General features: G+C 34.9%; 1 protein-coding gene across 1 annotated transcript; it reads left to right on the top strand.

The window, feature by feature from the left end:
• The first annotated feature begins 16,881 nt into the window (after positions 1 to 16,881).
• On the top strand, positions 16,882 to 21,146 carry LOC148762900 (disease resistance protein RGA2-like). The gene is made up of 6 exons (XM_088806662.1): positions 16,882 to 19,434; positions 19,617 to 19,659; positions 20,090 to 20,283; positions 20,371 to 20,494; positions 20,835 to 20,934; positions 21,017 to 21,146. The coding sequence occupies exons 1-6, from the start codon at positions 16,882 to 16,884 to the stop codon at positions 21,144 to 21,146; spliced, it is 3,144 nt and encodes a 1,047-aa protein (XP_088662788.1).
• The last annotated feature ends 2,060 nt before the right edge of the window (positions 21,147 to 23,206 follow it).

Below are 23,206 nucleotides of genomic sequence, written 5' to 3'. Positions count from 1 at the left end.
TCCAATCTTCAAGCTGCTTCGGAAATGAGACCCAGGAGAGTGGAATGAAGAATGTCAAATAGCCTTTGATAAAATCAAAGAATATCTCACAAATCCACCGGTGTTGGTGCCACCGACGGTCGGAAAACCTCTTATTTTGTATTTAACTGTGAACAAGAATTCTATGGGATGTGTATTAGGACAACATGATGAAACTGGGAAGAAAGAACGAGCCGTATATTACTTGAGCAAGAAATTCATGGAGTATGAGTCCAAATATTCTGCGCTTGAAAAGATGTGTTGTGCGTTAGCATGGACCGCCCAGAGGCTCCGACAGTATATGTTGTATCACACAACATGGTTGGTGGCGAAATTAGATCCCATCAAGTATATTTTTGAAAAACCCTGCCTGTCCGGAAGAATAGCTCGATGGCAAGTGCTATTGTCTGAGTATGACATTGTGTATGTGTCTCAAAAATCAATCAAAGGGAGCACCATCGCCGATTTCCTTGCAGATCGAGCTAAAGAAGATTATGAATCTGTAAGTTTCGATTTTTCAGATGAAGATTTGATGGCCGTCTTGCATGTAGAAGAGGTTGGTCCCAATGAACTTAATCCATGGAAGGTGTATTTTGATGGAGCATCCAATGCTTTGGGGCATGGAATTGGGGCAGTGTTGATTTCTCCAAATGGAAAGTACTATCCAGCCACGGCGAGATTGAATTTCAATTGTACTAACAATATGGCGGAGTATGAGGCGTTGGTAATGGGATTACAAGCAGCAATTGAGATGAAGGCTGACGCGATAGATGTTTACGGAGATTCGGCTTAGTGATATGTCAAATGAGAGGCGAATGGGAAACTAGAGATTCTAAACTAGTTCCATATAAAAAGCTGGTTACAGAATTAAGCAAACAGTTCAAAGGAATCAGCTTCAACCATTTGCCTCGAGAAGAGAATCAGATTGCTGATGCTTTGGCCACATTCGCAGCGATGTTCAAAATAAAAGAGGCGGCTGATGTACGCCCTTTTGATTCAGAAGTCCGCGAAGTCTCCGCACACTGCTTGAATGTTGAAGAAGAGGTTGATTGTAAGCCGTGGTATCATGATATCATGCAATACATCAAGCACCAGGCATATCCTGAGAATGTCACGGATAATGACAAGCGAACTCTTAGAAGATTAGCAATGAGTTTCTTCCTTAGCGGAGAAGTGCTCTAGAAAAGGAGTCGAGATCAAGTACTCTTGAGATGTGTGAATGTTGTGGAAGCCAACAAAATAATGAAAGAAGTCCACGAAGGAACTTGTGGAGCTCATGCTAATGGATATATGTTGGCTAGACAAATTATGAGAGCTGGTTATTATTGGTTGACGTTGGAATCAGACTGCATAAACTTTGCTCGAAAATGCCACAAGTGTCAAGTATACGCTGATAGGATCCATGCTCCACCAGCCCCATTGCATGTTTTCACAGCACCTTGGCCATTTTTAATGTGGGGAATGGATGTGATTGGACTTATTACGCCAAAAGCCTCTAATGGACATCGATTCATATTGGTGGCCATCAATTATTTCACGAAATGGGTAGAAGCAGCTTCCTATGCCAATGTGACACAAAAGGTGGTGTGCAAGTTCATCCAAAAAGAGATCATATGTCGGTATGGGCTTTCAGAAAGGATCATTACGGATAATGCAAGCAATTTGAATGGTGCGATGGTGAAGGATGTTTGCGCTAAATTCAAGATCAAGCATCATAACTCGACAACTTACCGTCCGAAGATGAACAGAGCGGTAGAGGCAGCCAACAAAAACATCAAAAAGATTGTCGAAAAGATGACTGAAGTTTATAAAGACTGGCATGAGAAACTTCCTTTTGCCTTACATGCATATCGAACTTTTGTGCGTACCTCCACCGGGGCAACTCCGTACTCATTAGTATACGGTGTAGAAGCAGTTCTACCTGTTGAAGTAGAAATCCCATCGTTGAGGGTGTTGATGGAAACAGAATTGGAAGATGCTGAGTGGGTCCGCTCCCGCTACGAACAGTTGAATCTGATTGAGGAGAAAAGGCTTACGGCTCTTTGTCATGGTCAGATGTACCAACGAAGGATGATGCGAGCGTACGAGAAAAAAGTTCATCCCAGGCAGTTCCGAGAAGGAGAGTTGGTTCTCAAGAGAATACTCCCTAATCAAACTGATTTTCGAGGAAAATGGATGCCGAATTGGGAAGGGCCATACGTGGTAAAGAAGGCTTTTTCAGGAGGAGCTTTGATTTTGACTGACATGGATGGGGGAGATCTGCCTAATCCAATAAATGCGGATGCGGTGAAGAAGTACTATGCTTAAAAAAAAAAAAATGAAAGGGGTTCGTGCTGAAAACCCGAAAAGGGCAGCTCGTACCTAAAGGAGGGGGTTCGTGCTGAAAACCCGAAAAGGGCAGCTCGTACCTAAAGGAGGAGGCTCATGCCGAAAACCCGAAAAAGGGCGGCTTGAGGCCAAAAAAAATAGGAGGATAGAATGGAATTTGGGGATGTCAGCCTAAAGGGAACACAAGATGGAGGTAAAAATACACAATGAATGGAGCTCCACAATTTCACAAAATAGGGGAAGTTAAGGAGTCTGCAACCTACAGATTTGCTCAAAGCATCAAACAAGGACAATTCTTGAAGTCGAATATTAGATTGTTTTCTCTTAGTGGTCTAAGTGTTCATTACTTAAAGATCTCATGTTTGCCCTGTAAATTCTGTTTGCCTTGAACTATTTGATTCCTCATATATGAAGTTTTTCTTCGTCTCTTTATTTTAACTCTTTCGTAATTTACCATCCCATGATTCACATAGTGATTGTCATAGAAATGAATGATGATTGGTAAAAAACATAAACTAATTAAGCAAGAAATTACACCCATTGTTCAGCAAAAGACTTAAGGATGAAAAAAAGGAATGGTAGAGCCCTGAACCTAAGGCAAAGTCAGATGTCAAAAGAGAGGGTGCTTAGGGAAAATCTGGAGTTACCTGAATTCTATAGGAGGAAAGAAAACAGGCAAAGAAGATCGAAAGTTGTAGTGAAAAAATCGGATGAAGCAAGAGGAAGGTCTTGGAACCTTAATGAATCATAAACATGAAAAGCATTCTATCATGTCAATCATGCATACATGCCTAGCCACGCACTCGACAAGAATCAAATTAATTCATGTCCCAAGCGTCGAAGGTAGAAAGTCACTCGACCTAAAGGGTTGAGATTGTAAAACTTTGATGGAAAGATTTGAGTTTTTTTGATTTTATGTTAATCCAATTAAGTTAGCATTAAAGAATTTAAATCGAACCTGTTGTGAGATAGGTCGAGCCTAGATTAAGTCTAGGAATTTCAATTTTTAGATCGAACCTGTGGTGAGATAGGTCGAGCCTAGATTAAGTCTAGGAATTTCAACTTTTTAAATCGAACTTGTTGTGAGATAGGTCGAGACTAGATTAAGTCTAGGAATTTTAATTTTATTCAAATCGAACCTGTTGTGAGATAGGTCGAGACTAGATTAAGTCTAGGAGTTTCAATATTTAAATCGAACCTGTTATGAGATGGGTCGAGCCTAGATTAAGTCTAGGATCTCATTTTTGTTTAAATCGAACCTGTTGTGAGATAAGTCGAACCTAAATTAAGTATAGGAACTTCAATTTTTTAAATCGAACCTGTTGTGAGATAGGTCGAGCCTAGATTAAGTCTGAGAATTTTAATTTTTAAATTGAACCTTTGTGAGAAAGGTCGAGCCTAGATTAAGTCTAGGAATTTCAATTTTTAGATCGAACCTGTTGTGAGATAGGTCGAGACTAGATTAAGTCTAAAAATTTTAATTTTATTCAAATCGAACCTGTTGTGAGATAGGTCGAGACTAGATTAAGTCTAGGAATTTCAACTTTTAAATCGAACCTGTTGTGAGATAGGTCGAGCCTAGATTAAGTCTAGGAATTTCAATTTTTAGATCGAACCTGTTATGAGATAGGTCGAGCCTAAATTAAGTTTAGGAATTTCAATTTTTAAATCGAACCTGTTGTGAGATAGGTCGAGCTTAGATTAAGTCTAGGAATTTCAATTTTTAGATCGAACCTGTTGTGAGATAGGTCGAGCCTAAATTAAGTTTAGGAATTTCAATTTTTAAATCGAACCTGTTGTGAGATAGGTCGAGCCTAGATTAAGTCTAGATCAAACCTGTTGTGAGATAGGTCAAGCCTAAATTAAGTTTAGGAATTTCAACTTTTAAATCGAACCTGTTATGAGATAGGTCGAATCTAGATTAAGTCTAGGAACTTCAATTTTGTAGATCGAACCTGTTGTGAGATAGGTCGAGCCTAGATTAAACCAAGAAATTTTAATTGAATTTATTCTAACATGGGTCAAGCCCAGATCAAGTCTAGAAATTTCATTTTAAATCGAACTTATTTGGAGATAAGTCGAGTCTAGATCGATTTGATTAAACCAATTGGCTTCGAGATAAGCTAAATGAGGTGTCTACGTCTTTGCACTATCATTGATTCTCAAGAATGTACAAAGAGGGGCAACTGTAGACACCTAAAACAAAAAATTTAAATTATAAAATAAATAAAGAAATATATATATAAACAAAAGAGGGATGGCTGGGCGTACGCCCAGCCATCCCGTCCCCCACCCACTACCCGTGATGGGGTTCTGGCCACCAACTCCCTGATGCCAGAACCCCCTCGCCGGGTTGTCCAAATTTTTGGATAACCCGGCTCTTTAAAGGGGCACTTGCAAAAAAATCGAGAGGGGGAACAAAAAAACAAAAAAAAAAGCAAGCAAAAGAAAAAAAAAGAAGAAGAAGAGAGAGAGAGGTGAGAGGTCGGCAAAGGAGAAAGAAAGAAAAAAGAAGCCAACGGGGAGAATAAGGAGAAAGAGAAAAAAAAGAAGAAAGAAGAAGAAGAAAAAAGAGAAGGGGGACCCGCAGGGAGAAAAGAGAGAAAGAGAAGGAGAAAGAAAGAAAGAAGAAGCCAACGGGGAAAAGAAGGAGAAGGAGAAAGAAAGGAAGGAAGAAGAAAAAGAAAAAAGAGAAGGGGGACCCGCGGGGAGGGAGAAGAAAAGAAAGAGAAAAAGAAAAAAGAGAAAGAAAGGAAAGAAAGGAAAAAAAGAAAGAAAAGGAAAATAAAAAAGAAGACAAAGCAAGTTGACCAAGAAACAAGATAAGAAAAAAGTTGTGGGCTCTTGAATTCACCTGAGTTTCGTCGGACTCAAAATTAGGTAAGTTTTGCATTTTTTGTTATTTGAGTTATTATATTATTAGTATTAATTTTATTAACATTCAATATAGTTTTTACAAAAATTATAAATGTATTTATAAAATACTAAATAAGAAAAAATATATTTAAGAAATCAAATAAATAATTAAATAATAATAATAACAAGAGTAAGTAAATGCGAAGAATAAAATAAAAAAAGAGAAAGAAATAGTTATATTATAAATATATTTAGATAGTTGTAAATATAATATACATACAAAAATACATGATACGAATATAAAAATATATATATATATATAAAAAATGAATGAAAAAATGAAATGATTATTGGAAAAATTTCACTTAAGAAAGGCAAAGAGTTGCTTTTTTTTTTAAGTGAATTTTTATGGGTGCAAAGTTCGAGACGGATTTTCACCGAAGCGTCGGGATAAGTCCGAATTCTAAACTCCAATACCCGTTAAGTCAAATAGTCATTGTTAAAAAATAATATATGTAGGAAAATTTTGTTACATTCGAATTAATTTAAATAAATATTACTAAATAAATTTAATCCAATCGTTTAAAAATTAATTAATTATTTATTAGATAAGCTTTGTAATCAAGTAAAAAAATTGACCAACAACAAATATGGATTTGAATAGAAAACCAAAAAAATAAAGTATATATATAAATAATAAATAATAAATAATAAATAATCAATTTTTTTTAAAACAATCAATAAACGCGCGCATGTAGATACCATCACTTTATACTGTCATTGCATGCCACTCTTATTTTGCAAATGGCGCGGGAATCCCGATGATGGGATTTCCCTGAGGAGCTTGTAGAGACGAGTTCTTTCGGGGATATCTCTAGGTGAGGAGAATTTCGAGACTTCACCAAAGCGTTGGGATGGTCTTCGAATAATTTTCCAATAAAAGATTACCGACTCCATCATTTAAAATAAACAAGTCACGACATCATTCTACGCTTGCATCATATGCATACGTAAAACCAAGTGAAAAACTCAGTCTGGCAATTCAATAAAAATTTAATTAATAAAATAGGGATTAAACTAAGAAAAGGCTATATTAAGATAACTTAAGATTAAATGGTACCGTTCGTAGAACGGGCGTCACGGAGGTGCTAACCTTTCTCCGTGCGTAATCGCACTCCCGAACCCATCTCTAAAAAACGTGGACCAGTTCTCGTTCTTTCGACGGACCTAAAATTAATTTAGGACTTCGTCGATTAAGAATCGGGTTAATAGGTGACCAATCACACCTAGATAAAAAAGATTGGTGGCGACTCCCACCCATATTTAATTTTTGCCCGCGTCTGGCGGACGGGTTCCCGGACCCGCACGTTACGACAAAGCCCTATTATTTGGACAGTGGGACCATACACCAACTAATGAACCAAATGCTTGGATGCTTATTTTATCTAATGGTTAATTTGTTTGAATTAGAAATTTTGATTGTTGATTTTATATTAATTATTTAAAAAATATAAAATAATTATAATTGTTAAATATTTTTGGTACTTCATAATAAATATTTGAATACGTCAAATCAAAAATATAAATTTGATTATTCAAAGCTTAAAAAAATATTTTCTTAATTTCAGTAAAAAGATCTCATTTGAATATTTTACTTTAGACTTTTAAAGATAGTAAGCCACCCCTAAATGTGGTAGTCCAATTAAAATCATTAATATACAGCTTTGAATTGTTCCAACTCTTTAAAGTCTTCTTCCATTTTGTAGGAAAGTATCTCTTTCATTTCTTTAATCAAGGTCCTTCTTTGCTCTTCCATATAGTAGAATTAATGGTTTTCTTGCAAAAGTCTTTTGGCGAAAAACTAAACATAAATCATCCAACCTAAACAATAACAATTCAATTGGTTCTTTTTGGAAATCGAAAATGGTTTTCTGATTGGAGCCTAGAAAATGCTAGTATGTAGGTGAGAAAATGGTGTTTAGAAAATTTATAGGTGAGAAAATTTTATAATGCCCTATATTCATTCATGAAAACAATAATATATGGTGGAATGATAAATGAAATTCTTTGGATCAATTTGGCTGTAAACGTTTAATATTTTCTATTTTTATAGTTGTCCCTATTTTAATTTTGTTTTTTGTTTTAAATTGAAAGATAAAATATATTTGGTAAAGTAATATCGTTGTCTACTTCCTACATTATTTTTCTCTTTTTATTCATTACTTCTCATTTAATACTTTTTAATTTAATCATCATCCATGTATATGATGTTAACAATTTATGGATGGATTAATATATGTGAAAGGAGAGTGATAAATGTATTAAAAAATAAAAAACGATACACCTAAACATTTGACTCATTAATTAATATATGAAATTTTTTTTAAAAAAAGTATATGATTTAAATTTCCTTCCCCAAATATAAAATATGATAAAAAAATAGAGGAGAGTCAAAACTTGTAAATATAATATTGTGACGTGTTAGAACAAATAATGAAATTATTAAAAACATAATCAGTAGAGACGAGAGTATCGAACGAGTTCAGGCTGTTGATTTTTTCTAATAAAAAGAGTTGTGTCGGGTTTGGATTCAAACGGGTGGGGTGGGTTTGTTGGATTCAGATCAACTTTATTAAAAAAATTAAGTTTTAACAACCAAACAAGAAACAATACTTTTGAATCCAAAAGAAAGAAGAGCAGGCCAGATCTTGAATTCAAACCCAAGACAACAAACCAACAATCAACAAAACAAAAAATTAGAGCCCACAAACACGCATCAAATTTCAAATAGGTCGATAACACAGCTAGCTAGAATACAACCCAACAATTAGGACGTAAGGCAAGCCAGGAAAACTCTTGGACTCATTTTTACGGATTATATGCAGCCACTAAAAGAAGGCCAGTCCAATTACCAATAAATGGAGATATGCCCTGCCACTTGATAACAAATTAACAATGGATGAGCAAAATCTCTAAAGAATGCTAAAATGGACACCAACATGTTTTGGTATATTAGGATGTGAAAAAAATGTAGTTCCTATTTCTGAAAAGTCATCTTTTATTTTCAAAAAAACTTCTTTCTAAATATACAACATATGTTATATAAATGGAAGAAAGAAGTTGAAGGAATGGTGTCGGAAAAATTAATTCTTACTGAGTCGTTAGGCTGATCATTTGTTTGATAAGATTAGCCATCAATGGATGTGCTAGAGACGTGAGCAATCTTCGCCCAATCCTCTCCTGTTTTTGGCTTGCATCTTTTGCTCAAAATCGGACAATTTTTTATTTTCAACATTTTGAAGCACTGCATCCGTTCTGGCTGAGATGACAATTTTGGGTAGTCCACAATCGTAAACCATTCAAGTGATGTTAGATTTTGCTCCTCTGATAAAGTTATGAGATTCTTGCATTTTTTGAGTGCCAGGATTTGTAAAGTGTTGGCAGATCCTGCAAGAAGCCATTGGGGTAGTGCCTCCAACTTTGGTAACCCTGCAATCGCTAATGTTTGTAATGGAAATTGAAGTCTCGAGTGCAGGGAGTGGCATCAGTAATTAAAAGATGAAGATGTCCGCATGGCCACCACATGATTTAAAATTTTATTCTTAAGTAGTTTTAATTATATTGTAATAAAGGCCACATGATGTGAGTCGTTAAAGAAATCGATTATTTGAATGATTTGTTCTGTCTTTGATCCTTAATTTTTAAGTTAATTGTTTTCTTTTCCTTATTCTCTCAGTGTTTGTGTATAAATACACTTTAATGCAATAGTGAAAAAAATAATCAATTTGTTGCTTTGAATTTATCTCTTTCTTGGAAATTTTCTCTTACATTTCAGATAAGTATCATAATTTCTCTTTATAAATATTCTCAAAAGATCAATATGGTATCAGAGCATTTTGAGTGATCTTAAGGGACCTTGGCAAAATCATTTCAAAACATCAATCCTTTATAACCATTTTTTTTCTTTATCTGTTCTTTCTTTCAGAATTTAAAAATAAATGGCCTCCTTTAGTTACAACATTGCTGCTCCCCCAGTTTTCAATGGCAACAATTATCCCATGTGGGTTGTGAAAATGAAGGCATATCTAAAAGCCTTCAACCTGACGCTAAAACATACATCAAAACTCCACCAAAACAAAACAAAAGGAGACCCAATATCACTACCAATTATCCAAAAGAAACTAAACCCAAACATACTGCCTTGACTTAGAAGCATCAAGTATTCACTCCGTCCCAAAGAAAAGAGTTGTGGTTGACATCCCTTGGCCTGAGCTTATTAATTTGCGAATCATTCCCTATCTCAAAAGCCCTGGTAGCATTCTTGCATCCGTCTTGGCAGCCTAGTTGAATGCCTTCAAACATCTCCACGCAACACATCTTGACATGAGCAAAACGCGTCATCACCAGGTTTAAAAGGAAAGCCAACACACAAAAATTAATGAAGTCTTAGAAAAGTCTTATGGAGAAGAACTAAGCACATTGATCATCCAATCAAACTTATAAGCCTTATTTGGTTCATGAAACCAATATACGGAGGAACGGAAAATAAATTTTGTAGGGTTTGTTCTGTCTTTTATTTTTTGTTTTATTATGCATTCAAAAATTTTACTTTGTTTTGTTTTTAAAAATTGAAAAGATATAAAAAAATGTTAAATAGTGTCTATAGATACTAGTTAAGGTGATATTCATCAAAAGAATTAATACTCTTTTTAATTTAGGAAAAATACATTAAATAAAAAAATTTCCTATAGGCCTTAATTAACCAAACATAAATTATGTTTGGTTATTAATATTAGTGAATGTTAGGAGAAATAAGGAAATTTCTGAAAACATAATATGTATAAACTAGTACATAAAATAAAGTCTTTTACAATGAAACAATAACCATAATATGTGATTTTTTTTTTGAAAGGTAATGTGTGATGTTAAATCCAAAAGAAAGAAGAAGCAAGCCAAATCTTGAATTCAGTCAAGGCAACAAGCCAATAGTAAACAAAACAAAGAAATTACAACCCAGCAATTAAAACACGTGGCAAGCCTGGTGCAACCCTGGACTCAATTTTAGCGTTTCTATTTTTAGATCACGTGAAGTAGGGGTTGAGCAATCAATTAAATGGATCAGAAAATTTCTTTAATATTTTTTATTTTATTTGTTTAAAATAAAAAAGTAAATATTAAAAATGAGGCGCAATAAGCATGCATTTTATTTGAGAAAAAGATAGAAATGAGATAAAAAAAAATCACTTGTTAATCAATTAAATGCGAAAGATTCAGCCACAATTGGTGGGGGGAATATGTCTCGTGCTAATTTATAATCAATAAAAGTCAAATTTCAATATAAAATTTTTTAAACTTTGTGTAATGTTAAAAATTGAACACAATATGTGGGATGGGGTGGAGGTGAGTATATCTTATACGAAGAAGTGCATAGCGTTTGTGGTATAATGACAAAATAAGCCCTCGATTGTTAAATTCTCACTAAAGTATCTACTCTTTTATTTGTGTCAATTGAGCCTTCAACCTATTATTTGATGTCAAATGAACTCAATTTAGATGGAAAACGTTGATGTGGCTAATGACATGACTCATTCCAACATATGTGAGGCATAATGACAAAATAAATCCTCAAACTGGGGTCAAATTCTCACTTAAATTTTTACTCTTTTATTTGTATCAATTGAGCTCTCAACTTAATATGTGGTGTCAAATGAATTCAATAATTTAAATGAAAAATATTGATGTGACTAATGATGTGATTTATTCGAGTTATTTGGGCCGATAGCTACGTAAGTGTATTCCATCTAAATTGGGTTCATTTGATAAAAAAATAAAATAGAAGACTCGATTTACATACATAAAAGGATTTAATTGAAAATTATGTCATATTTTGAGGTTTTATTTTTATTACTATGCCTTTTTTAAAGAAAAATAGTGAAAATATTTAAATGTCCTAATTTCATACTTTTTCATTGGGATTTTACTTTATTTTTACATAATCTAATAAACAATAATAAGTGTAACTTAACTCATATTATATATTAATATATATTTTTATTCTTTCAATTTTACAAGCAAAGATCAGTTTGTTATTAGGGCTGCCATAATAGACGAATATACTCTCTCCTCCTCACCTTGACAGAGCAATTTGAATTCTTTTTTTTTTTACATTCATTAGAAGAAGGCTATAAAATTGACAAGAATATAAACTTGTATATGCAAGAGTAATTCATGCTCTGTAGTCTGTCCTGCCTTATTCAAAACTTGATTGTCAAACGATTTGAAACTTTCTATATATTGGAAGAAACAAGTTGGGCTCGTCTTCATGCTTCAGGCCTCCAGCTTCATATAATTGGCCATTTATCTAATCCTTTTTCTTTTTCGTTTCGTTTTCATATGAAGTTCTTTACAAAATTTTTTGGTTAATCATAAAAAAAAATTGTTGGTTAAGAATCATGAACCAAGGTTGATTAGGGTATGGAAAGGGAAAACAATTTTATTTGTAATTGGAGAGTTGATGACTGAAACAAGTTTCAAAAATTTAATTACGAAAAAAAAAAATGTCTTGCATGAAATAGGAGGCATTTAAAAATTAATGAAGTCTTAGAAAAGTCTTATGAAGAAGAACTAAGCATATTGATCATCCAAGCAAACTTATAAGCCTTATTTGGCTCACGAAATCAATACACAAAGGAACGGAAAATAAATTTGTAGGGTTTGTTCTGTCTTTTATTTTTGGTTTATTATGCATTCAAAAATTCTACTTTGTTTGGTTTTTAAAAATTGAAAAGATATACAAAAATGTTAAATAGTGTATATAGACACTAGTTAAGGCGATATTCATCAAAAGAATTAATATTCTTTTTAATTTAGGAAAAAATACATTAAATAAAAAAATATTTCTACAGGCCTTAATTAACCAAACATAAATTATGTTTGGTAATTGATAACTCTATTATATAGAGTTATCATAGGGTACTTTTTGGAGCATACATTCTGCTTATTCTTTTAGTTTTCTGCATAGTCCTTAGCAAATTTTCATACTTTTTAGTATAAGTTAACTTTTAGGGTGTCTAGTGTCATTTAGACAATTTTAGCTTCATTTCTTTTCAAAATCTCTTAAATCAACCTTTGACTTTTGAACCTCTTGATGTTGAAGGAATCATGGAGCTGAAAGAGAAGCTGAAAGTGAGGATCACAACAACTCTGCACTAGGTAGCTTGAAGGAGGAGAACATGGTAGCAGAAAACTCAAAGTTGCAACAACAAAAATGTGCAGGCAGAAAGTTTCTCGCTGCAGCGAGAAACAAGGCACTAAGGCTGGAGGATTCTTGCTGCAGCGAAAATGAAGAGCTTTGCAACGCCAAGTCAGCAAGAATCTCGCTGCAGCGAGAACACGTCAGAAAAATGGAATATACTTTGCACGAGATTCTAGGTCAATGTTGAAAGAAGAGGGGAGTATAAATAGGAAGCTTTGCACAAAAAAAAGAGGGAGATTCAGGAGACACTTTGGGCAAGGAGAGGCAGAAGCAAAACAGGAAAGAGAAGAAGATTCAAGGGTTGGAGCTTGTAAAGTTGCAACAGAACATCTCTCTCAATCTCATTTTGTAAAACAATGCTTTTGTTTGTTGTATTGTGTACTCTCCTTTTTGAAATGTTGAGCTAAAATTATTTATCTAGGATTATGGTTGAGTTTAATATGTAGTTTGGAATTTGGTTGGTTGGTTGCTTATTCTCATTGGAAATATTGATGTTTACCTAAATTTGAATTTAATGTCCATTTATTTGCTTGATCACCATTTAAATGAGCTTAGGTATTTAGATGACACTTGAAAGAGTTAGTCTAAATTAGATCTTGATTTGGGTAAGGTGTGTTTAAAACACTTAAAAAGGAATTTTAGTGTTTTAATGTGCAATTAGATTAGACATACATTTAATTGCCACATACGGTCAACTTGTAGAGTCTTAGCTTAAAGAGTTTAATCTAGTTGTCTCCTATAGACATAGTGATTCAATTAGGTTAAGCAAATGTGTAATATCTCGACGGAGAATTACATATGCCTTAAGATTCTATACTAACATCAACTTCCATTGAGATTAAGTAATTAACTAAACCCAATTCCAAGTGAAATATTAAAGGATAGCATAATCCTAGAATATTAGAACATTGATTCCACCTCAATTTATTATTTGCACCACTTAGTTTAGAGTTAGTTAGTTTGATTACAATTTTTTTTATCATAGTTTAAAATTTGGTGCTTGGATAAAATTAGCTTGTATTAATTTTAGTAGTTAGCAACAATTATTAGATCAACTCCTTGAGGATCGACACTTCAACTCATCACTTTACTACTTGTTGCGATCATATTCACTTGCACGTAATCTTTGCTTGTGTCTTGCATTCAAATTGAGCATTTCCCTTACTACACAAGCTAAAGAATCATTTTTAGAACTCAACAAGTTTTTGGCACAATTGCCGGGGAGTTGTTTTCTATCTTTGTGCTAATATTAATACTAAGCAAGCTAGTCTTAATTCAAAATTTATTTTTCTTTGTTTTTAGGTACGTAGAACCCTTATTATATGAGAAGAGTACGAAGCTTAGAACGGGTTTAAAATATTTGATGATCTTGAGAACTTGAAATCTCTTTGATATTTGATGATCAATAATTGTAAAAATTTAAAATATTTGTTTGATGAGATTCAGAACCTCAAGTCCCTTCATACATTGACAACCGATGGTTGCAAGATTTGATCTCACTGCAGCGGGGTATTGAAGCCTTGACTGCGTTAAAAGTTCTGGCAATTGAAGGTTGTAAAAGGCTCCATCTTAATATGACGTTGGGATCCCAAGGAAGAGGAAAGGAAGATGATAGTCAAGATTACCACATTGGCAGTCGGTTACAACTTCAAACAGTAATTATTACAGGGTTACCAAAGTTGGAGGTACTACCCCAATGACTTCTTGTGGGATCTGCGAACACTTTGCGGGACCTGGGACTTGCAGAATGTGAAAATCTCACAACATTTCCGGAGGGACAGAATCTCACATCACTTGAAAGGTTGGGGATTACAGACTGCCCAAATTTGTCATCACAGCTAGAGCGGATGCAATGCCTCAAGGAATTGGAGATTGAAAGGTGTCCGATTTTGAGCGCAAAATACAAACCAGAAAACGGAGAGGATTGGGCCAAGATTTCTCATGCATCTTGTATACTTATTGATGGCAATGAAATCACATCAAACAAGAATGGACAGCCTGACGATTAGCTAGGTAACAACTATTTTTCCGTCTTTTTTTTTGTTTACAATTTTCTTTCTTTCCTCCCTTTATATATCAAATAATAAAAAAATGAATATTTTTTTAATTTTTTTATAAAGCTTGTCAGAGAAATGATGCAATTGATTTTAATCGGTAGTCCAGAAATCAGTGTTTAAGGATTTCTTTTTTTAGCCAAGCAATATTTAACACTTATATGATCAACTAAACAGTAGCAATGTGTTACTGTTTCCAAAGGAATTACCAAACAGAATAAAAAAAATTAAAATTTGCAAGATACGTGGCACTTGTTTATGGACAACATTAAGAAATTGAGTTCCTTTGATAAATATAAACAGGAAGTTCTCCTTGGTCATCTTGATTGGTCTACCATGCATAAGATCCATTATTTTGGCTTGATAATATAACATGCTTTGAAGAGAACGATTTCCAGGTATATTTTGTCTTCCTATCAATTTTCTTTCTTTTTGCTTTCAAGTTCTCGCATTGTTTACTTGCTCATGGGCTTATTTTTTGAAGAGGGAATCAAATACAACAATGCTAATTTGTCCTATTGATCTGTATAAAATATACTGACAACCCTGATCCTTTTATTTCATGTGAAGAACACCAGCCCCCATTTCCACACATTCCCATGCAGTTTGACTGCTAGTTTGTATAGGAATTTTGGTCCGTTATGGTATTCTTGGCATCTTGTTAGATGCCTTGTTACTCTTAAGACAGTACTGCCATAGGACGACAGTGAAGTTGATCAGTCATTATGTGACTCCCAGGTTCTTTTGCAATTTGGCAACAATTATATGTATATAATATAGATCTGTATATTTAGTAAGAAATGTGGTAAAGGAAAAGAATGTCACATAATGTGATATCGTTAATAATACATTCTGATGCAGTGCCTCTGGCAAAAGTCAGGACAGTCGTTTGATTCTTGATGAGTTTATCCTTGAAACCAATAACTGTAGCAATATACAGACATCTGCCATTGTGATGTTTTACGATGGTGGTTTTTATTATTATTTTCTTTTTGTATTATGCATCTTAACATCGTTGGGAAAGAACAGGATCAGTTAAAATAGGCATACTTGCAATGATATTGAATATCCAAATAGAAAACTTTGTGTGATAACTAGTTGGTATCTACTTTCCCAGATTCTAGGGGTCCTCATTACAATCATGGACTCATCCAATGATTCAAGAGCTCTGGCTGTTGCTTGCTTTGATCTCTCACAATTTATTCAGCACCATCCTGCTGGGAGGGTGATAGTGACTGACCTAAAGGCCAAAGAGCGGGTGATGAAGTTGATGAACCACAAGAGTGCGGAGGTTACCAAGAATGCCTTACTCTGCATCCAAAGGCTTTTCCTAGGTGCCAAGTATGCTAGCTTTTTGCAGGCGTAGTTTGCATTGACAATGGTGCGTGGTCATCAAGTGTCATCTACACTATGGAAGTAATACAGCGAGTGGATAGTAAATTCGGCTCCTTAGGTGTTCTATTGTGATTTTTGAGTAAATTATGAGTTGGGGGGCTGGTCTTCTATCAGACGTTTGATTGTCTAAATGTCAACGGAAGAATTAATTTGCGTTTTATTAAACTGGAGAATATCATTATTACTATCGATAATTTTTTTAGATTTTGAGCTGAATTCAATAAAGTGTTTGTATGCTTTCTTTATCTTGTTCCTTTGAACGTTTTGGTGAATTGTCAGTCAATGAGTGAGAAATAATACTATGTTTATGAAAAACTTATTATTTAACATGATAGGTTAGATTATCGTTGTTGTGAGTGAGGAAAACTTTCCCTGGTTAAAATTCAAGCTATCATCAAACTGAAATCAGACATACCTTTCTCTTCTCTCTACTTTGGGTATAACACAGGTTTTGCTGTACTTTAGGATTAGTTGTAAGATTTTAGGGTTTAGGGTAGAATGCCACATGAGCTCCGCCATGGCAGATTTCCGCTTAGCTTGGTAAATATTCTATCAAACTGTTTGTGTGTGCACGAAGAATGACTAAGGAACCTGGAATCTTGAGCTTCCCACCAAATAGTATGTGTAGCCATAAGCCATCCCAGGGTTGGAATAATCACCTTTTCTATAAGGTGAAGTTATACTATAATTTGATTATATACTTTGATTGATTTGTCTTTCGCTTTAGTTTTCTCCAACCTTCTCTTTGGTTTTCTTACTCAATTCCCAAAGAATAAATGCATTGCCTTACTAACACTCAAAAGCTTTAGTTTAAACCTTTTCATTAGTGGAATTGGAAGCAGATGCAAGCAAAGCAAATTCCTATAATGAAGCTATAAACACGTTCATTGCTAATTTGTTCAAACCGCATCACCCAAAAAAACTTGGTACGTAGTGCATAACCCACAACACATTCCCTGCTTCACCCTCAAAATCATGGCTGAACCCTTCGCAATTAACATTGCAGAAAAAGTCCTGGAGAAGCTAACCGCTGTTGCTGTTCAAGAAATTTCACTTGCTTGTGGTGTCCAAAGTGACTTTCGAAAGCTTCGTGAAATGTTAGTCACTGTCAAACTTGTGCTCTTAGAGGCTGAAGAACAACAGGCTCGTAATAATCAGCTTCAAGATTGGGTACAAAAGCTGAAGGATGCCTACTATGATGCAGAAGATGTATTAGATGAATTTGGAGTTGAATCATTGCGGAGGCAAGTCTTGGAACAGAAGAGCATTGGAAACGAGGTATGCAATTTCTTTTCAAGCGCAAACCCACTTGTTTTTCGGCTTAAAATGGCACATAAGATTAAGAAAATTACAGAGAGGTTTAGTGAGATTGCTGGTTTGAAAGCTGGTTTTCATCTCAGAGAAAAAAGTAATGACACTATGCATGTTGTGCTCTCGGACAGGGAGACCCACTCCTTTGTACAGGTATCGGATGTCATTGGTAGGGATGTAGACAAGAAAAATATTATAAAAAGTTTAGTGCAAGCTCCAACTGGTGGGGAAGCGGATGACATTTCCGTCCTTACTATAGTTGGAATTGGAGGTCTCGGGAAGACCGCCCTTGCAAAGTTGGTGTTCAATGATGTAAATGTAGCTAAGTATTTTCAGTTGAAAATGTGGGTATGCATTTCAAATGAAACTGATTTGAAACGATTGCTTGAAAAAGTCATTAAAGTTGCAAATGGGGGTGATAGGGACTATGGTAATATGAGCTTAGAGAAATTACAGAAGGGCTTACGAGATTGTTTGAATGGCAAAACGTATTTACTCATTTTAGATGATGTTTGTTGGGACAATGATACACCATGGAGTAAATTGAAACCTTTGTTAATGGGGGGAGCCATTGGGAGTAAAATCCTAGTCACTGCTCGTAGTAACCTAGTCGCTAAGAACCTAGGTACAATACACAACTTAAAAGCTCTTCCTGAGGAAGAATCTTTCTCTTTGTTTCTCAAAGTGGCCTTTAGAAAAGGGGGAGAGGAAAAACATCCGCACCTAGTACAAATTGGGAGGGAAATTGTGAAAAAATGCGGAGGGAATCCTTTGGCTGTGAAGACACTTGCGAGTCTGCTTTATTGTCAGACTTCAAAACATGAGTGGGAAAGGGTGAGAGATAATGAGATGTGGAAATTAATGCAAGACGAAAATGACCTTTTACCTGTTTTGAAGCTAAGTTATGACCAGTTGCCTCATTATTTAAAGCCATGTTTTGTTTATTGTTCTGTCTATCCAAAGGATTATAGGTTTGCAAGTTTTGAATTAGTTCAATTTTGGATGGCTCATGGTCTTCTTAAAACCTCTAACAAAGATGAGGACCCTGAAGAAACTGGTAGGCGGTACCTGAATGAGTTGTCTTCGAGATATTTTTTCCAAGATTTTGAGAAACTTGGTTTCATTCAGCACTTCAAAATGCATGATCTGCTACATGATCTTGCCCTGTTAATAGCAAAAAATGAGTGCTCCGTAGTCAAATCCCAAGGCCAAGACGTCGGCCAAGGGGTTCGACATTTGCATTTTTTGGACCTTGATTTTCCTGCGGAAGGCTTTTCTAGGTACCTAGATAACTGTTGTCATCATGTGCGTACATTTCGCTTCTTGTATATAAAAGAGGGATCTAGAAATGAATTCTTTATCCAAACATTCCTCTCAAGGTTCCAACGATTGCGGGTGCTGGATTTGAGTGAGTCTACTTTTGAAGTATTGCCAAGAGGGATTGCTAATTTGAAGCATTTGAGATTTCTCGACCTAAGGGGTAATCATAAAATTAAGAAACTTCCGAATTCTATTTGCAAGTTGCAAAATTTGCAGACTTTGATTCTTGCTTGTTGCAATGGAATTGAAGAGTTTCCTAGAGATATGAGATACCTGATTATGCTGAGAGCCTTGTCGATAGCCACAAATTTGAGGGTTTTACTAGAGAATGTGGTGAACCGGTTGAAATCTCTTAGGTTTTTGGCAATTGGTCATTGTGAGAATTTAGAGCATTTGCCCGAAGGGGTGCGAAATCTCACAGAACTTCGAACATTGGTGATTAATATGTGCAAAAACTTGATCTCACTTCCTCATGGTTTGAAATGCCTGATAAATTTAGAAAATCTAGCAATTTTGGACTGCGAAAAGCTGGAATTAGAAGGGAAAGAGGATAATAGTCAAGAGCAGCACATTGCGCAAGGGCTAAGGCTTAGAAGATTGCTACTTAAAGGATTACTAAAGCTGAAGACACTGCCCAAATGGCTTTTCATTCAAGAAAGTGGCTCTCACACTATATCACTTGAAATGCTTGAGATTTTTGGATGCCTGGAATTGGCATCTCTCCCAGAAGTGATGCAATGCCTCACTGCCCTTGTGGAGTTGAAGATTGAATATTGTCCTCTTTTGAGTGAAAGATGCAGAAGGGAAACTGGTGAGGATTGGCCAAAGATTGCTCATGTCCCTTATATATATCTTGATGGCAATGAGATTGGATCTAACAGATACCACACGACTGAAGTAAGAGCTCTTCTTTTTCTCTATGTCTTTTCTTTACTCATTTATATTACACAAGTTGATGACAGCTATAATTTATTTCAGTTTCTTAAAAACCAAAGCTGAGGAATTTGATTAAGTGTTTTTAAACCTCTTTTAAACCCCTACTTGCTTTAGTATTAACAATCTCGACTTTGTAATTGCAGGGAGATCATAGAGGGAATCAGAGCCTGTCACTTACCACCACAGGTAAATTATATTATATTTGATTTATAAACTTGAGAAATTTTATAATATCAAATATGACTTGCTTGATCTGATTAACAAAGATTTGAACCATATTTGGTCTCTGTACCGTGAACTACATATAACCAAGACTGTCATTCGCGGCTCTCCACATAAATATCTACCAAAATCCTATAGCATTTTATCTATCTAGATCAAACTACCTCAAAAAGTAAAGGATGTCTAAGGATCCTTACCGACTTTAGGGTTGCTTAATTACGTGCTTAGACTCCCAGAACAACATTTATGAATGAGAGTCATATATATATATATATATATAGTGATCGAGTTTAGTCTGGATTATTAACCAAAAAAATTCACTCTTTTGTCCCCGGTGTTTAAATATGGATTTGTTCACATTTGTGTGTTTACATTTGCTTTCACTATTTCTCAGTCATTTCTACCAACATCTCACTCAAAAATTACTGGAAAAAGGACGAGGAAAGACAAGCATCACCTCCTAAGCAAGAAACAAAGGCCACTGCACATGCAACACCACCAGCCTCCAAGATAAAAATGTTTTACCTTCTCAAATACTTCTTAAATTTCAATGACTGTCTCTGCTCCCAAAGACGTCTCTATGGATCAGTCAATTGGCACCTCCCCAATTCTATGCTTTCGCTCTTTATTGTTTTCAAGCATTATTGTTCCATTGACCAAAACATTCTTTATTAGGTCCCCATTGAAGAAGATACCCTTCTCACTCAGGATCTCTATTCTAAATCTCAGGCCCAAACACCGCAGTCTAGTTCCATTTCTTCTGTTCCAATTCCTTTAACTGAAGCTCCTCGAGCAGCTAGTATGACATCTAGCCCTCTAACTAATCGACCAGGATCATATGATTTTCAGTTGAGTGTTTGCCTATTTTTTTTTCCACTAATATTGCTTCATTCTTACTGTTGTTTTCAATTTACAGCAGGAACAGCCTTACATAGGGGTTCACACAGTGTATTTCGCAACGTAGCATATTACCTCCCTCCTCGTGCATATGATTTCTCTGATTTTTAAGCAGGGTTCGAATCCCCCTTCCCTAAATCCAAAAAAAAAAAAAAAGAACCTCCCGTCAGAGTTCCTCTTCAGCCTTCTCCACCTACTGATTCAGTAAATTCTTATTTATGGACTTGATATCTTGATTTCAGCCATTTGTCTTTCACTTACTAACGCTCATTCACAAGCTAAAAGTGCCGCCTTCACTCCCACTGATGTATATGGGGTCTATCAATTGGCACCTCCACCTCGGTAAGCATTTGCTAATTTTTACTTTTATAAATTTTCTATTTCAAGCATTTGTAATTCCATGGACTACTATTTGCATTTTCAGGTTTCTACTCAAGATGATACCCTTCACACTCAAAGTGATACTACAACTCAAAATCCCTATTCTAAATCTGAAGATGAAATATCACAATGAAGTTCGTTTTCAGATCCTTACTTCCCTTGACTTGGTGTGACAACTGGTACAACTTCTAGCCCTCGAACAATTTGAGCAACAACTTCTTTTCCTCTGGTAGGTATTTGGTTCTTTGTTTCCCCATTCATATGCATTAATAGTAAACCATAGTTTTCATCTTCCAAATCCAGGATGCTACTCCCAGCAAAGTTCCTCTAGCCTTCTTCGATTGCACATTTGGTAAATTTATAATTTGTATCTTGATTTCAGCCTGTTGCCTTAAACTTGCAAATCACGCCCATTCACAAGCTAAAAGAATTGCTTTTGCTTCAAACGATGTGTATAACAGTCAATCAGTTTCAGCACTTCCAGCTTTCACTTTTTACCTTTCCAAATTGTATAGTATTTCAATTTCAAGCATCGTAATTCCATTGACTAAAATATTTGCATTTTTCGGCTTCTACTCAAGGTTATACCCTTCCCACACAAAGTGATACTCCAACTCAAAGCCCCAATTCTGAAGCTTAATTAGGCCAAATTCCCACAATCAAGCTCTTCTTATTCCATCATTGGGTTGACCTTCCTGGACCTAGTATTCAACTGTTACAACATCCGGCCCTCCAACTACTTCAGAAACGACATTTGTTTTTTCCTATGGTAAGTATTTCTTTATCTTTCCTTCGCTCATGTGGCTTAATGCTAACCACAGTTTCCAATTTTCAGATTCAGGGTGTTACTCTTTACAAAGTTCCTGTTTAGCCTTCTTTACTCATTGGGTTAATTTCTTGCTCAATGATTTTTTTTTTATCTTTTACTTTCTAATTACGTATTACTTTCTCAGGCTCAATTGTCAATTACCTGTTTCTAAAAAGGATGCTTTTGCAGCCAAGATGAATAGCTTTGGAGCTAATTTGGTTCAAACTTCTAATAAGGACATTGCTTGGCGCTGCAGTCGGGCCACCTTGGAATTACCTTGTGAATTGATTCATGAAGCACCTGTAGGGCATCATAATACTCTGCGGTCTAAACAGATAATTCAATCTTAAACAGTTTCTTAGTCTAAAAATTTTTCGGAAACATTAAAATTGAAAAAACAAGAGAGAGAGAGAGAGAGAGAGAGAGAGAGAGAAATACCAGCAGTACCTAACTTGTTTAAGCAGAGTAATTCATGCTCTGTCCTGCCTTCTTCAATACTTCATATTGTCAATTAATTCGGAGCTTGCTGTATGTATTGGGAAATAGAGCTTTTGCACATTTTCGTTAGTCAAAGAAAAGTTGAGCTATCTTCGGGCTCCTGGCCTTGAATTTTGAGATTGTGACACTGACATTCAAGGGTGACATGCCATTCTTAAAGAATTGAATGTTGTGCATTGTCCCATTTTGATCCCAAGATGCAAACGCCAGATCGGTGAGGATTGGACCAACATTGTTCATGCCCCCCCCTATATATCTTAACAGTAATGCAATTTAATATAGTAAAATTGAACAAGTTCTCGTTTTTTGTTTTTTTTCTCAATTGTCTCCATTTTTCATGATTTATTTTCAATTCTTTATAACGAGAAGGTACTGTTTTTAGTTCAGAATTTGTAATTATACGCTAGCCTTATTAATCTAGATATCAGTATACAATGTTTAACATTTAAAGAACTAATAACATTGTGATCAGCTAAGCATTATATTATTAAAAATCTTTTGACAAATAAGTAAGAGATTTGAAATAATATGTGAATCATTGAGATTAATAAAATTATTTTTTTAAAAAAAATTACACATCAGTTAAATTACGTGCTTACTATTAGCATTACTTTTATTTTTCACAAAGAATTGGAAAACAAAATCAAAATATTTATGCTACTATACTTAAGTGTCAGCCTATAAAATGTCATTAAAAAACTAGTTAAATTAGTTTTAATATATAAATAGATATTTATTTATCATTATAAAATAAAAAAAATTTGTCCTCAAGGGGTGGCAGCCAATTACCCGTTGGAGGCCATTTTCATAAAAAAGTACAGATGTTGGTAAACAGTGATAAATATCTTCCATTCCAAGTCTATTCACGTCAACGCGTGATTAGGTTTCACCAAATCCATCTCTCTCTTTCATTCTCATTTCACAGCT

This window comes from Theobroma cacao, chromosome 5 (assembly GCF_053813885.1).
Source record: "Theobroma cacao isolate CCN51 chromosome 5, ASM5381388v1, whole genome shotgun sequence".
Lineage (NCBI taxonomy): Eukaryota > Viridiplantae > Streptophyta > Magnoliopsida > Malvales > Malvaceae > Theobroma > Theobroma cacao.
Note: the sequence above shows the minus strand (reverse complement) of the source record. Positions and strands in the feature narration are given on the sequence as shown.